General features: G+C 46.4%; 1 protein-coding gene across 1 annotated transcript in view; it reads right to left on the bottom strand.

Annotated features, from left to right (window-relative positions):
- Positions 1 to 253: 253 nt before the first annotated feature.
- LOC310997910 (PH and SEC7 domain-containing protein 1-like) overlaps positions 254 to 16,652 on the bottom strand; it is a 49,587-nt gene continuing 33,188 nt past the window's right edge. The window contains exons 9-18 of the mRNA XM_083987750.1: positions 15,862 to 15,974; positions 15,085 to 15,143; positions 14,870 to 14,959; positions 8,409 to 8,452; positions 6,132 to 6,322; positions 5,146 to 5,216; positions 4,894 to 5,051; positions 4,099 to 4,243; positions 3,465 to 3,608; positions 254 to 1,208 (exon numbers count right to left, since the gene is read on the bottom strand). Coding sequence (XP_083843876.1) covers positions 864 to 1,208; positions 3,465 to 3,608; positions 4,099 to 4,243; positions 4,894 to 5,051; positions 5,146 to 5,216; positions 6,132 to 6,322; positions 8,409 to 8,452; positions 14,870 to 14,959; positions 15,085 to 15,143; positions 15,862 to 15,974 — 1,360 coding nt within the window. The 3' untranslated portion in view covers positions 254 to 863. The remainder of the gene's footprint in view (positions 1,209 to 3,464; positions 3,609 to 4,098; positions 4,244 to 4,893; positions 5,052 to 5,145; positions 5,217 to 6,131; positions 6,323 to 8,408; positions 8,453 to 14,869; positions 14,960 to 15,084; positions 15,144 to 15,861; positions 15,975 to 16,652) is intronic.

Below are 16,652 nucleotides of genomic sequence, written 5' to 3'. Positions count from 1 at the left end.
CTAAACACAAAACTAAACTAAACAAAACAAACAGCAGCGACGCTTTGATGCCTCCACACACACACGCTCACACACGATGCACACACACACACACACACACACACACACACACACTCTGAGGAGGAGGTATCGTCTGTCTGTGGCCGTCTCACCCAGCATCCCCTCCTTCCTTCCCTCCCCCCTTTTTTACTTGATCGCTGCGGCAACAGTCCCACGCACTCCTGTTTGTCACATGTTGTCGGCATGGCAACCTGCTGCTGCTGCCCCGTTGGTTGCTAGGAGAAGCAGAGTGAAGAGCGATGGCGAAGCAGGAGGAGGTCAGTCAGTGTTCGTTGCTCCGAGACACAGAGAGAGAAAAGAAAAAAGTACCTACAATATAATCTGATCCAGGACCATTAGATCAGTTTGTGATATTTAACAGAACGTCCCTGAAATGAAGCTGGACCAGGAAGTCGCCTAAAGCTTTTATTGTGAAAGTCTCCAGCTGGTCTGAATGTTGATGTTTGGAGGCGGAGCTAAGAGACAGCTGATTGGTTGACAGCTGATTGGTCGACAGCTGATTGGTCGACAGCAGCTGACTGACAGCTGAGAGTGACGTCATCACTCTGTAACCGTTAGCGTTAGTGTTTCTGAACCGTGTGTGTGCGACGAGCGTCTCTTCTTCTTCTCTCCCGTCGACCTTGAACGTCTCAGCTCCTCAGCCAATCAGAGCCGAGCCTGACTCCTCCCTCAGCCAATCAGAGCCGAGCTGAGCCGAGCCCGACTGACTGAGCTGCAACAGAAAAGGTGTGAAGGAGGATTAGATGTTCGGCCCGTTACCCATGATGCCTCATGTCCGTCCGTCTGCAGCCGCGTTGCTACGGCTACGGCTCCTCTTCCTGTTTGCTGCCTTGGCTCTGAAGCTCCGCCCCCTGGCTGCTGCCGTTCTTCTTCCTGTTTCCCTCCCGCCCGCCAACGCCAACGCCGCCGGCCTTCGAGGTGGACGAGGACGAGGACGTGGACGTGGACGTGACCTTTAGGCTCTTGGACGTCTTGGTGCCGCGGGTCTTCTCCTTGGCGGCGCCGGCGTCCAGCGGCAGCGTGGGGCTGGAGTGCGCCCGCTGCAGGCCGCCGTCGTCAAACAGACGAGACTCGAAGGCCGTCAGGTCCTCGTCGCCGCTCGCCATCTTGGCTCGGAGCAGCATGGCGTACGTACCGTAGCGCGTTTTCTGTGTGGGGGGGGGGGGGGGGGGGCAGAGGGGAGAGACGGTTAGTGATGCAGGTGTAACAGGATGTGATGTCACAGCAGAGGTGTGGCCTTTAACCTGTGACATCACAGAAACTCTACGTACAACAACAACAATTTTATTTATATAGCACATTTCATGCGACAAGCGCAAACTCAATGTGCTGTCACAAAAATAAAACAACATTACAGCTCGTAAAATACGTATAGAAAAAACACAATAAGAAAACAATAAGAAGAAAGTGTTGCAGATTAAAAACAACAATTAAAAACTAAAAGCTTGTGAAAAAAGAAATGTTTTTAGTCTGCTTTTAAAAGAAGATACTGTTGTAGAGAGGAGCTGCACCATTCAGAGCTTTAAAAACAATAAGTAAAATTTTAAAATCAATTCTCTGCTTCACTGGAAGCCAGTGGAGAGATGCTAAAATCGGAGTGATGTGTTCACATCTTTTGGTTCTTGTTAAAACTCTGGCTGCAGCTTCAGTTCTGGATAAGCTGCAGTTTATAAAGTGCTTGTTTTGTTAGTCCAGGTAAAAGTGCGTTGCAGTACTCTAACCTACTTGAAATAAAAGCATGAACCAACTTTTCAGAATCAGATAAGGATAAAATGGGTCTAACTTTAGATATGTTCCTAAGATGGTAGAAAGCCTTCCTACTAATTAACTCCAGTAAAATGTATTCAAGTAAGAGTAATAAGTACCAAAGAAATCTAATACTCAAGTAAAGTACAAATCCTCTGGATATGTACTTAAGTACAGTACTAAAGTAAATTTACTGTCCACCACTGGTGACGGGGGGCGGGGCTACGACACAATCAACCTGACGCTGCTGTGATGTCATCAGTCTGACAGGAAGCTGAGGTCACGTGACTCAACACGTTGGACGAGTTCCTGTCACGATGCGTTCGAGTGTCAGCAGAGAGTTGGAAACGGGACAACTGAGCCTGAGAGAGACGGAGCTGCAGCCTGTCGCCTCCATCACCACGGCAACCACAAAGACTGAGCTCTGAGCTTCATCACCATCATCATCATCATCGTCGTCTTCTTCACCATCACCATCGTCTTTGGTTGTGTCCGAAACCACTCCCTCATTCCCTCCTCCCTCCTCACTATATAGTGAATTCAATATAGTGAATTCAATATAGTGACTATATAGTGACTCAATGGTCAAATTAAAAACACTTTCGCACACTACTCCGCCGCACAGTTAATGACGTATTACGTTGCGTAATTAAAACGTTCCGACCGCGATCGTAACGGCCGGTGTAGGTAAAGCAATATATTAAGCGGCAATATATATTTAAGCATCAAAGATGTTAAATCAAACCCACATAGTTTGAAACAACGTTCAAAACAAACACAGCCACTCACAACTATGCATAAAGTCTGCTAGCTTAATGCTAACGTATAATGTAAAAGCTCATAGACAGGCTAACAGAAATTAGCATCGCTATCCAGAGTCTGTGGTCAGTTTATAACGCTTGTTAGGAAATTTGCTCCGACGTTTGTTGTGGGAGTCTGTGGAAGCTGCAACCGGGCAACTCTGGCAGCTGGACACATTTATTGAGGCTGCTGCACTACTGCATTTATTTGGTAGCTACACCGGTCACTACTTGCATTTATTTGGTAGCTACACCGGTCGCTACTTCATTTATTTGGTAGCTACACCGGTCGCTACTTGCATTTATTTGGTAGCTACACCGGTCGCTACTGCATTTATTTGGTAGCTACACCGGTCACTACTGCATTTATTTGGTAGCTACACCGGTCACTACTTCATTTATTTGGTAGCTACACCGGTCGCTACTGCATTTATTTGGTAGCTACACCGGTCACTACTGCATTTATTTGGTAGCTACACCGGTCACTACTTCATTTATTTGGTAGCTACACCGGTCACTACTGCATTTATTTGGTAACTACACCGGTCGCTACTTCATTTATTTGGTAACTACACCGGTCGCTACTTCATTTATTTGGTAGCTACACCGGTCACTACTTGCATTTATTTGGTAGCTACACCGGTTGCTCTGGGCCAGTGTGTTAACGGCGTCGATCCGTGACCGCAATGCATGATGGGATATCTTGCTCCGGTTAGTAACCATGGGATGTTCACTACATTTGGCGGTGAATTGTGGGATAGATTCAGTCACTATATAGTGAACATTAATAATCACTAAACATTCGGACACCACTACAACAACTGTGTGTGTGTGTGTGTGTGTGTGTGTGTTTCTCACCTCGAACTCCAGGTATTCCTGTCGGAGCTTGTGCTCCTCCAGCTCTCGACCTTTGACCTTCCTGTCGGGGGTGGCGGCCAGGAGGTCGGCGAGCTCCGAGGAAACCGCCCGGAAACGGTTCTCGTGGGACTTGACCTGCTCCTCCTGTGGAGACGACGGACGACAGAGCAAAAATTGTGGGTAAAGGGTAGAGGGAGGAGTCGACCTGGTGGCTCAGGTGGGGAAAAGGGGGCGGAGCCTATGGTAAAAGGGGGCAGAGTGTGGTAAAAGGGGGCGGGGCCTGTGATAAAAGGGGGGCAGAGTCTGTGGTAAAAGGGGGCGCGGTCTGTGGTAAAAGGGGCGGGACCTGTGGTAAAAGGGGGCGGGGCATATGGTGAAAGGGGGCAGAGTGTAGTAAAAGGGGGCAGAGCCTGTGGTAAAAGGGGGCAGAGCCTGTGGTAAAAGGGGGCAGGGCCTGTGGTCAAAGGAGGCGGGACCTGTGGTAAAAGGGGGCGGGGTCTGTGGTGAAAGGGGGCAGAGCCTGTGGTAAAAGGGGGCGGGGTCTGTGGTGAAAGGGGGCAGGGCCTGTGGTAAGGGGGGCAGAGTCTGTGGTAAAAGGGGCGGGGCCTGTGGTAAAAGGGGGCGGGGCCTGTACCTGGGTCAGTTTGGTGTTGGAGCCCGGCAACAGAGGACGACTGAAACGTTTCTGAGAACCGATCGCCGCCGGAAACGGAGGAGCGGAGAACATGGCCGCCACCACGTTGATGCGCGTGATCCAGGACTGCATCTGTTCAGCGTTACTACGGAGACAGACAGGTAGAGACAGACAGGTGAGAGACAGACAATAATAAATTGGCCGAATACGTCCACTCTGTTAGAGACATAAAACAAAGACTGAGTGACCAGCTCGCTGTAGAGAAAGGACGACAGGGACAGACATGGCTGCCCAGAGAGCAGCGGATATGTGCTCACTGCTCCACAGGAGAGACAGAGACAGAGATGCACTTCCTGCTCCACTGTGAGAAATACTCTTTAATAAGAGACGCTCACTTTAAAGAAATAACTAAGAAAATCAAAAGATTCCACCTGCTAACACCAGAGGAGAAGATGTCCGTCCTGCTAGGAGAAGGGACAGCAGCATCTCTGGCAGCCAGGTATGTGTCTGCTTGCCACAACCTGAGGGACTCTTTAACATCTTAACTTTACCATTATTTATACCTGATTGTACTAAATTCTATTGTAATGTAGTTTATATGGAATATTGTTTATTTGTTATTGAATATTGAAATATGTAATACTGTATATATATTTGTTGTATTGAAATGTCTTTGTGAATGGTTTGTACAATGCTTTGGCAACAACAAATTCCTGTTCATGCCAATAAAGCTGTTTGAATTGAATTGAATTGAATTGACAGGCAGACAGACAGACAGGTGTCTTGCTGTCTTACGGGGCTTGGAACAGGAAGACTCTCCAGTCGGCCGTCCTCAGGTAGAAGACGTTGGGTCTCTTGCTGTAGTCGGCTGCTCTCATGGCGAGCGAGTGGTGGATGGAGACGGCGTTCTTCACGTCCTCCTCCGTCAGCTCGCGCTCCGCACGGTACTCGTCCTGTCGGCCAATCACAGAGCAGAGAGAGTCGTCAGCGTCCAATCAGGCTGACCCTCACCATCAAACTGACCTGCTGTTAGTGAGTGAGGTTTACCTTCTGCAGGTAGAGCACCAGCCCCTTCAGCATGGCGTAGAACGACTTCCAGCCGCGCTTCCCCCGCGGCGCTGAGGAGCAAGGCATCATGGGAAATCAGACATGATACAGCAATAAAGACACCGCATACTACCGTACTGCCTACTACATACTGCGTTAGTATGTACTGTATACTGCTGCTACTTCAGCAGACCGACACCGTTCACACCGCAATATACAGTATACAAGTTTCCCAGAATGCATTTCACAGCAACCAGTAGCAGTAGCTGTAAAACAGGCTAAAAGCTGTTTTATTTCCCACTCTAGCGCTGTTATTATGTAACTTTATTAAGTTTTAATATTTTTTCAAGCGAGAAAGTAACTGTTTAGATCCCAAATATACGGCCAGTTTATCCAAATGACGACTGTTTAGTAGTTTGAGACAGCAGCCGGTCTGCAGAGCTGCTCGGCCGGCCAACCTCCGTCGTCATCCCGGGGGGAGAAAACCATCGCTAATTAACTTACCCGCAGGTTTTTAGAGGTTTACCACCGGCTGGTTAAACTATTTCTAGGAGATGAATGTTGGTCTCAGTGATGAAATCTAACACCTGTATCAGTAGCATTAGTTTGTGTGAATGTAAAGTGAAGCTTCCTGTGTGTATTGGACAGAAGAGCAGCGCTGCCTCGGGGCTCTGGAGCCTACGGACACAAACCACCACATTTACATCAAGAAATACATGTTTTACAATGAACACATCAGTCTGTATTAAGTTTTATCTTATTAAACTATATAACATAGTTACGGTCCGCGGTAAAGATACTTCACTACTCTAAACCGTCTTTGGTTACGGTTAGACGTCAGGGGTGCATTGCATTGTGGGATACAGTACGCAATGTAGACTGGTCAGATACTGGAGATATTTTCCAAATCAATACGACATCCGGGAATTTTTCGCATACTGCAGATTTAGCTTTTGTTTGCATACTGCATACTACCTACTACCTACTTCTCTTGCCGTCGGGGTCGGCGTGGACTTTGCGGACCAGGAAGCCGTTCTTGTAGAGCTCGCCGTCGGCCTGCTGGGCCACGCCCACCAGAGGGTTCCCGCCGCTGCCCAGGCGCTTCATGGTGTGGGAGGCGGAGTCTGTCCGCACGTCGGCCAGCTCCGACATCGACTTCCTCAACTCCTCTTCATCACTTCAACACAGAGAGACAGAGACACGATGAAGATCTGCATCATCATCATCATCATCATCCTCTTTATCTTCTTTAGTCTGCCATCCAGTCCTCCCATTAAGCTGGTCTGTCCTCTCTTCCTATGAACCAGTCTGCCACCCAGTCCTCCCATTAAGCTGGTCTGCCCTCTCTTCCCATGAACCAGTCTGCCATCCAGTCCTCCCATTAAGCTGGTCTGCCCTCTCTTCCCATGAACCAGTCTGCCATCCAGTCCTCCCATTAAGCTGGTCTGTCCTCTCTTCCTATGAACCAGTCTGCCACCCAGTCCTCCCATTAAGCTGGTCTGCCCTCTCTTCCCATGAACCAGTCTGCCATCCAGTCCTCCCATTAAGCTGGTCTGCCCTCCCTTCCCATGAACCAGTCTGCCATCCAGTCCTCCCATTAATCTGGTCTGCCCTCTCTTCCCATGAACCAGTCTGCCATCCAGTCCTCCCATTAAGCTGGTCTGCCCTCCCTTCCCATGAACCAGTCTGCCATCCAGTCCTCCCATTAATCTGGTCTGCCCTCTCTTCCTATGAACCAGTCTGCCATCCAGTCCTCCCATTAAGCTGGTCTGCCCTCTCTTCCCATGGACCAGTCTGCCATCCAGTCCTCCCATTAAGCTGGTCTGCCCTCTCTTCCTATGAACCAGTCTGCCATCCAGTCCTCCCATTAAGCTGGTCTGTCCTCTCTTCCTATGAACCAGTCTGCCACCCAGTCCTCCCATTAAGCTGGTCTGCCCTCTCTTCCTATGAACCAGTCTGTCATCCAGTCCTCCCATTAAGCTGGTCTGCCCTCCCTTCCTATGAACCAGTCTGCCACCAAGTCCTCCCATTAAGCTGGTATGTCCTCTCTTCCTATGAACCAGTCTGCCACCAAGTCCTCCCATTAAGCTGGTCTGCCCTCTCTTCCTATGAACCAGTCTGCCACCAAGTCCTCCCATTAAGCTGGTATGTCCTCTCTTCCTATGAACCAGTCTGCCATCCAGTCCTCCCATTAAGCTGGTCTGCCCTCCCTTCCCATGGACCAGTCTGCCATCCAGTCCTCCCATTAAGCTGGTCTGCCCTCCCTTCCTATGAACCAGTCTGCCACCAAGTCCTCCCATTAAGCTGGTCTGCCCTCCCTTCCCATGAACCAGTCTGCCATCCAGTCCTCCCATTAAGCTGGTCTGTCCTCTCTTCCCATGAACCAGTCTGCCATCCAGTCCTCCCATTAAGCTGGTCTGTCCTCTCTTCCCATGAACCAGTCTGCCATCCAGTCCTCCCATTAAACTGGTCAGCTCTCCCTGCCTCCCTTGCCTACCAGAAACTTCCTTCTTCAACTCTTGTTAACATTTACATGTTTCCCACATTCTGTGTCATAAACTATAAACTGTTTTCTTGTCTGTAACAACATCTCTGTCCCGTCTGTCCGTCCTGGGTGAGGGATCCCTCCTCTGTTGCTCACCCTGAGCTTTCTCCTGGTTTTCCCTGTTAAAAGGGTTTTCCATGGAGTTTTTCCTCAGTCAATGTGAGGGTCTAAGGACAGAGGATGTTGTTATGATGGGATGTAAAGCCCTTTGAGACAAACTGTTAGTAAAAACGGGCTATACAAATAAAATTGCCTTGCCTTCTTCATCATCATCATTATCATCATCCTCCACCAACAGAACAATCAACTAAAGGGTTAAAGTGATGAGGCTGAACATGAGGGAGGACAGATGCTAACGACGTGCGTGTGTGTTTCTGTGTGTGTGTGTGTGTGTGTGTGTGTGTGTGTGTGTGTGTCTGTGTGTGTGTGTGTGTCTGTGTGTGTGTATGGGCGTTGGGATGCTGACCTGTAATTACAAAGAGGAAAGAAGCAGGGAACGGTTGCCATGGCAACAGAGGCTTAAATATGGGAGTCAGGGCAGCGGGGAAAAACACACACACAGACAGACAGACACACACACACACAGAAACACACACACACACACACTGACAGACAGACACACACAGAAACACACACACACAGACACACACACACAGAAACACGCACACAGACAGACACACACACACACAGAAACATGCAGCAGCAGAGATGAACTCACATCGTCCACTGCAGCTTCTCGTTCTTGATGGAGCTGTAGAGAGTCTGAAACACACAACACAGCACGTCAGAGTGTGTGTCTGTTCGTGTGTGTGTGTGTGTGTGTGTGTGTATGTGTGTGTGTCTGTGTGTGTGTGTGTGTATGTGTGTGTGTCTGTGTGTGTGTGTGTGTGTGTGTGTGTGTGTGTGTGTGTGTGTGTGTGTGTGTGTGTGTGTGTGTGTGTGTGTGTGTGTGTGTGTGTGTCTGTGTGTGTGGGACCCTTGGCTTCAACAGTGGAGACAAACAAGTTTCAACTTTAACAAAACCTTCGTCGTTCAGACTTTTAAAACTTTTAACTTGGAAATACTGATCATCAACGTGACGAGCTTTTATTGTGAAAAACCTGCAGTGGTGAGTTCAAGAGCAAAGTAGTAGAACCAGTAAAAAACAGTCACTTCTACTTCTAAAGCTGTTTATCTGATTTAAATAAATTTTCACATTACAGGAAAAAAACACTGATGACATCACAGCGTTAGATAATGTGATGTCATCAACTGACTCAATTATGAAGGAAACGACTCGTGTCTGAAATTATTGAACGAATCGTTAAGATAAAGAAACGATGAATTTAGATATGACGTTAATTAGATTCATGATGAACTTCCTGTGTTGGCTCCGCCCACTGACCAATCAAACCACCTCCTGCAGACAGGTGAGTGCCAGCTGCAGGCGGCCAATCAGAACGCAGACTGAGTGACTGACAGCCGAGAGTCGTCTGCATAGAGCAGAACCTTCAGAATCCGTCTATCATTCGTTCTTTCTATTTTCAATTAATCACATATTAAAAAAAAGGAAAAAGTGACAGATTATTTTGTTTTTTGTTTTTTAATCTACTGAATTTCATTTTAATATTTAATTGGTCGGGTTTACGTGACCTGGTTACTGTTGCTATGTCTGTCAGGCCTTCGCTCCCAGCCAGGCTCCTATAAGAAGTATTGAGTTTTCAGCGTTTTGCCGTCGGTTTCAAAGGAAACATCAGGACATTCATTTCTGGAAAAACAGTTGGTAGATATCAGAGAGAAGCCGTCAGAGAGATCGCTCATAGTTTTCAGTTACGTGACCGGCACAGCTGGAGGGAAAAACATCTGTTAAAGGGACAACGAGGAGTTTTGGAAAAGCGAAGTGTTTTCTCACTACATTTATGAGCCTCCGCACCGTGAAATTCTTTGACCGGCGCAAGACAGACTCATGTTTTCATTCATCAAGAATTAAAGTCAGAGGTTGGAAGACGATCACATACCGTCGTAGTTCCCACCATAAACGGAGATTCGGCGGCGTTATTCTCATGACTCGCCACGAAACCGAAAGTAAAGAAACGCTGGTCGGCTCGCCCAGCATTTCCACCACCACTAATAATAACAAAATAACCATAGAGACAAAACCATAGATTTATCTAAAATGGACCATTAACAAGTGGTAACGGAGATTCATCCACATTAATATCAGACTTTTTTATTGTCACAGAATTTTTCGTTCTGCCGACGGAGAAACTCCTCGTTGTCCCTTTAACGACACGACAAGACTTTTAAAATCAGACTTCAGTCCTGTGGTCCGTTTCTCCATTTGGTATTTTTGATCTGAGCCTTAAACTGAAAAATGAAAAACCAAACACTTATTCATTTGTAGTGTTCGATTAAAAAATAAAAAAACGAAATAATCCGTCACTTTTTGATTTTTTGATTTTTTGATGCTAATTGAAAATAGAAAGAACGAACGATACACGGATTCTTCAGAACCAGTTCAGTTGGTTCACATCACTGGTTCTGGTTCTGGCTCTACCTTCTTCTTGCGGCTGTGCAGGTGCTGCTGTCCGTCCTGGGTCTTCCCCAGCAGGTCTGGGAACGCCAGCGGCTTCAGGGAGCGGGACCGCGGCGTTCTGGGATAGCGGAACGGGTCGGTGTCCCGGGCGTCGCGGCCGCTCCGCACCGAGCACAGCGACCGGGACCGGTTACGGCCGGTGGAGTGGATGCTGTTCACCCCGATCATGGCGCCGGCGTTCTGGGTCTCCGGGGTCAGAGGAAGTCCGACTGGACCTCAGAGTCTAGTTGGTCCAGATGTTGGACAACGATCCAGATGTTAGAGAAAGGTCCGGATGTTATAGGACGACGATCCAGATTTTAGACGATGATCCAGATGTTCAACAACGATCCAGATGTTCAACAACGATCCAGATGTTAGACGACTATCCAGATGTTCAACAACGATCTGGATGTTATAGGACGACGATCCAGATGTTCAGTGACCATCCAGATGTTAGACGACTATCCAGATGTTCAACAATGATCCGGATTTTAGACGACGATCCAGATGTTAGAGAAAGGTCCGGATGTTCAACAACGATACAGATGTTAGACTACGATCCGGATTTTAGAGAAAGATCTGGATGTTATAGGACGACGATCCAGATGTTCAACAACGATCCGGATTTTAGAAGATGATCCAGATTTTCAATGGTGATCCAGATGTTAGACGACGATCCGGATTTTAGCGATGATCCAGATTTTCAACGACGATCCAGATGTTCAACAACGATCCGGATTTTAGCGATGATCCAGATTTTCAACGACGATCCAGATGTTCAACAACGATCCGGATTTTAGACGATGATCCAGATTTAGGAAGACGATCCAGATGTTATGACTTTATGACTTTATTTTACAGGATAGCCCCTTGAGATGTGCCATCTCATTTTCGAGGGGGTCCATAGTTAGAGAAAGATCCGAATGTTATAGGACGACGATCCAGATGTTCAACAATGATCCGGATTTGAGCAGATGATCCAGATGTTAGAGAAAGATCTGGATGTTATTGGACGATGATCCAGATGTTAGAGAAAGGTCCGGATGTTATAGGACAACGATCCAGATGTTCAACGATGATCCAGATGTTCAACAACGATCCAGATTTTCAACAACAAACCGGATTTTAGACGACGATCCAGATGTTAGAGAAAGATCTGGATGTTATAGGACGACGATCCAGATGTTCAACAACGATCCAGATTTTCAACGACGATCCAGATGTTAGACGACGATCCAGATTTGAGAAGACGATCCAGATGTTAGAGAAAGATCTGGATGTTATAGGACGACGATCCAGATGTGTGGCGACATTGATCCAGATGTTAGACGACGATCAAAAAGTGCAGAAAAACTTTAAATATAGAGTTTTTGTCCCAAATAAATAAATAACTCTTAACTGGCCGACAGTCACTTGTTCTTCACCAGCAGCACCTGAACGCACCACGGGGATGTGGCGTTCAGGGACCGGTGGAGATCAGAGATGTGGACGTTCCCAGAGCAGACGGAGGAGTGTCGGAGCGTCGGAGCGTCGGCTGCTGCATTATGGATCAGCTGGGTTCATTATGCACCGAACCGCAGCAGAGACTCATCGTGGTGCGTTCAGGTGTTCACGGGAAAACACAAACACACACACACACACACACACAGAGAGGAAGGTCCAGCCTGACTCCACAACAGCTGATCACTGATTAACGATCAATACTGTCTCATCTCATCAGACTCTCTCACTGCTTAAAGTTTGATTCATGAAATAACATCTGATCTTCATTTATAACTTTATACATTTATCTTCTGATCGACGCTGAACTGATCAATACGTCTGATCGATGGATGATGTCACAATGTTTCAATGAGACAGAATCACATAACGTAAACGAACGGACACACTGGATCATTAAATAGTTCAATAATTAGATTTTTATAAATGTTAAATATATAAATGATTAATTATTCAGTGAGGTTTGTAAGCAAATAGAATGAGGAGATGAATTATTGATGAATTATTGATGAATTATTGATGAATTATTGATGAACGCCACAGAAACCGATCAGAGTTAACGATCCAGATGAAGTCGCTTTTTTTTAATTGTTAAAAAAAAAGTCAAAGTGGAGTCAGAAGAGACTTCCTGTTCACGCCTCGTTAAACAAGTCACAGCGTGTGTGTGTGTGTGTGTGTGTGTGTGTGTGTGTGTGTGTGTGTGTGTGTGTGTGTGTGTGTGTGTGTGTGTGTCAGTCTAATCCATCAGCAGGTCACTGATGCGTTTTTCATCGGCTCAGAAAAGAAAAAATGTGTCAAAATCACACAAACACTCGGTGGAAAAAAATCCAAACCACAGACGAATCCAACTCCTCTTCCTCCTCTTCCTCCTCTTCTTCCTCCTCCTCTTCTTCCTCTTCCTCCTCTTCCTCCTCTTCTCTTTATTCTTCCTCTTTTTCTTTGGTCTTTGACTCGTCTGTTGTTGAACGTCCTGCTGCAGCGGCGGCGATGAAGACGATGAAGGTGGAGAATCCCCTCTTCTTCGTCGAGCGAGCACACCCACACATGCAGACGGAGAGAGAGAGAGAGAGAGAGAGAGAGAGAGAGCGAGAGAGAGAGCGAACCCCAAAACTGACGTCAGCCTCCTCCTCTTCCTCCTCCTCCGCCCGGTGATGGAGGGATGATGAGGGAGGTGAAAGACGAGTTCTGAGATCTCCTGTTGCTCGGGAACAAAATAACAGAGAGAGATAGAGAGAGAGAATCCCTCCTTCCTCCTCTTCCTCCTCCTCTTCCTCTTCCTCGGATGTTGATGTCTTCGTCCTCCAACTTCACTCCCACTCTTCTCCTTTTTCTCCTCCTCCTCCTCCTCCTTCGCTTGTTATGTTAGAATCCCTCCATCCGTCAGGTGGACTCACTCACTCCTCCTCATCCTCCTCTTTTTCTTCTTGTCTTCTCTTCTCTCCTCCTCTTCTCTCTGCTGAGACTCTGAACTGTTGAGGACTGTTGCTCACCCTCCCCTCCTCTCCGCTCGCTCTCCCTCTCTCTTTTCACTCCCTCTCTCTCTCTCTCAATGCGCATTTTCCCCTCAGCTGCAGCGTCCAATCAGAGCGCAGCAACGGCAGCTTGAGCCCGCCCCCTCTGCTCTCCTTGGAGCTGTCAATCAGGAGGAGGAGGATTCACACGGCTCAATGTGAATGTGTGTGTCTCTCTGTGTGTGTGTGTGTGTGTGTGTGTGTGTGTGTGTGTGTGTGTGTGTGTGTGTGTGTGTGTGTGTGTGTGTGTGTGTGTGTGTGTGTGTGTGAACAGACACACACGATCGTCACAGCAGCTGATCAATAATCAATCGGCGCAACAAGATGTGAACAAGTCGGATTCACACAGACGTTTTCTTTTTAACCTTCAACTGAAGGATTTATACACACACACTCATACATAAAGGGATAGTTCAACATTTTGGCAAATTGGCCCCATTGCCATAATCCCTATAGTCATAGCAGTAGGTTCGTTACCTTTAATTGTCAGTGCAAGCTGTTTTTAGAACGGCGGAGCAGAGCCGTGAGCTGCTCAGAGCTACGCTACGGAGGCTCATTATGGGATTTCTTGGTTTCCCTCCTCAAACTCATCAAATACACAATCCAACAACTCCACAACGCTCTGGTGGACAAGTTGTGAGCTGCACATTCACCACGCTATGAGATAATAACACAACGTTACCACACAGAGTTGTTTTAGAGGGAAATTCATGTAAAACCGCTGATGCGTGTTGCCTTCAGGGACAGTTTTTCATCAACAGTCTCTGTATTTCCCTCTAAAACAACTCTGTCTGGTAACGTTGTGTTATTATCTCATAGCGTGGTGAATGTGCAGCTCACAACTTGTCCACCAGAGCGTTGTGGAGTTGTTGGATTGTGTATTTGATGAGTTTGATGAGGGAAAAAAGGTCGGAGGTAATGGTAAAACCTAAATAGATAGATAGGTAGAGGTAACGAACCTACTGCTATGACTATAGGGATTAATATGGCAATGGGCCAATTCGCCAAAATGTTGAACTATCCCTTTAAGTCAATTTAATCTAAACACAATGAGGGGAATGCGTTGCAACGTGGCATCGTCTCTTCAGTGTGAACACTTCACTGTTCTCAGGAAAATAATTCATATTTTCAGTTATAAATATTCTATAGTCACTGTCAGAGTCAGAGCTGCTGCCCACACACACACACACACACACACACACACACACACACACACACACACACACACACACAGACACACACACACACAGACACACACAGTAAGAGAGATGATGATGATGATGATGATGATGGAGGTGAAGAGGTGACGCAGATTCATGGTGATCGCTCGGAGGCTGAGATGGAAAAACTGAGACAGAAACAAAAGAGTGGGAGAACGACACACACACACACACACACACACACACACACACACACACACACACACACACACACAGAAACACACACACTTGTTCAGCAGCCCGAGGTCATGAGAAGTGAAATTATAATGCATCTCTCTCTCTTTCTCTTGACGGTCTGAAAATCACAAGCCAAGGATCCCAGTGTGTGTGTGTGTGTGTGTGTGTGTGTGTGTGTGTGTGTGTGTGTGTGTGTGTGTGTGTGTTACGTTACCTTCAGCAGATCTTTGGGGAAGTCTTTCCCGTCGTTGAGACCTTCCAGGTTGGAGATGAACTGACTGCAGGACATCCTCTTCCCCACGTTCTACACACACACACACACACACACACACACACACACACACACACGAGTCAAACACCTGCAGCAGGTAGAAGACGACGGGTCAGAGGGGGGCGGGGCTACAGCTACAACCTGCCAGTCAGACTCACGTTTCCATGGAGATCTGTGTTCAGCAGCATCACAGCGCAGGTCAGAGTGTGGACACTGTCTGAGAGACAGAGAGACCATGTTAAAATATATCCCATAATAGTTAAATATATTGAATATTACAGACAGATTAACAGTATTTTTACATCAACGACCCTAAATATTGACACAAATTAGACCACGGACAAAGGTACGTTCAAATTAGGGCCATTGGCGGGAATTTATGGACATTTTTTTGTGAAATTTCTGGGGGAAAAAACTGGTAAAATTTCTCCCCAAAAAAGTAAAAAAAAAATTCTAGAATTTCTTTTTTTAATTTCTCTAAAAAAAAGTTTTAAATATCTAAAAACAAAACAAAACAAAACAGCACCAAAAAAAGTCTAGAAAAAACTGGTAAAATGTCTCAAAGAAGTTTACAAATTCTAGAAAAAAGTGATACAATTTCTCCCTAAAAAGTTTTACAATTTTTTTTTAGAAAAGAATGGTAAAATGTCTCAAAATAATTTAGAAATTCTAGAAAAAAATGATAAAATTCTGAGAAAACAGTGATACAATTTTTCTGAAAAAAGTAATTGTTATTCATCTAGCCCCTGTTTTTTTTTTTTTTATTTCCTCTGCCCATCTGTGCCTTTTTCTTTTCTTTCTTTGTACACTGTAAAATAACTGAAAATGTAAATAAAAAATCACAATATATCACATAATAGGCTACTTATTGAATATTACAGACAGGTGGACAGTCAGACAGGTAAAGACAGGTAAAGACAGGTGAAGACAGGTACCATCGTTGTCCAGACTCTCCGGGTTGCTCTGTCTGTATCTCCTGGAGAAGTGAGCCAGGACTCTCTCTCTCTCCTGAGTTTCTCCCATCAGAGCAAACTGACTCAGGAACGCTCTGGAAACACGCCGTGACATCATCAGTGACATCATCAACTCATCACACAAGACGCACTGGTAACTGGTAGGATACCCCCGCCTTCCCCGCCTCTGATTGGCTAGATGAACTCTCCTCCGATTGGTTGTTTGATTTGGCCGTGTAACGTCATCTCACAACAGTACTGTAGTAAACTAAAATACACAACTGAAGATCTAAAAGTAATCAGACGCCATGGTGTAGTGGTTTGTGTTTTCTCCTGCGGTGTGGTGAATCCCAGTTCGATCCCCGCTGGTTTCACACTCCGAAAAATGTAGTTTTTAAATTTATATTCCAAGTTTACATTTTGAGTTTGAGAGAAGTGTAATTGTGCCGTTGGTTGGGTTTAGGCAATGAAGAAGGAGTTGGTTAAGTTTAGTAAAAAGACCAGGTAGAGGCTAGACAGGCCAGATAAGTAGAGAGAGTCCAGGTAGATCTAGGCTCTTATCACACTTTGCCAACAGCCTGCGTTTCACAGCCGTTTCACAGCCAAAACAAACAACCAATCAGGCGAGAGCCCTTCTAGCCAATCAGAGGCGGGAACGGCGGGACTTTCCCGGACCTATCCTACGAAAAAAAATATTGCTTACTGGTATTAATAAAGTGTATTCTATTCTATTCTATTACCAATGGAGGAAGAGAAAGAGGAGGAGGAGGAGG

This window comes from Trachurus trachurus (genome assembly GCF_905171665.1).
Source record: "Trachurus trachurus genome assembly, chromosome: 15".
Classification (NCBI taxonomy): Eukaryota; Metazoa; Chordata; class Actinopteri; order Carangiformes; family Carangidae; genus Trachurus; species Trachurus trachurus.
This window is presented reverse-complemented; position numbering and strand designations above follow the sequence as displayed.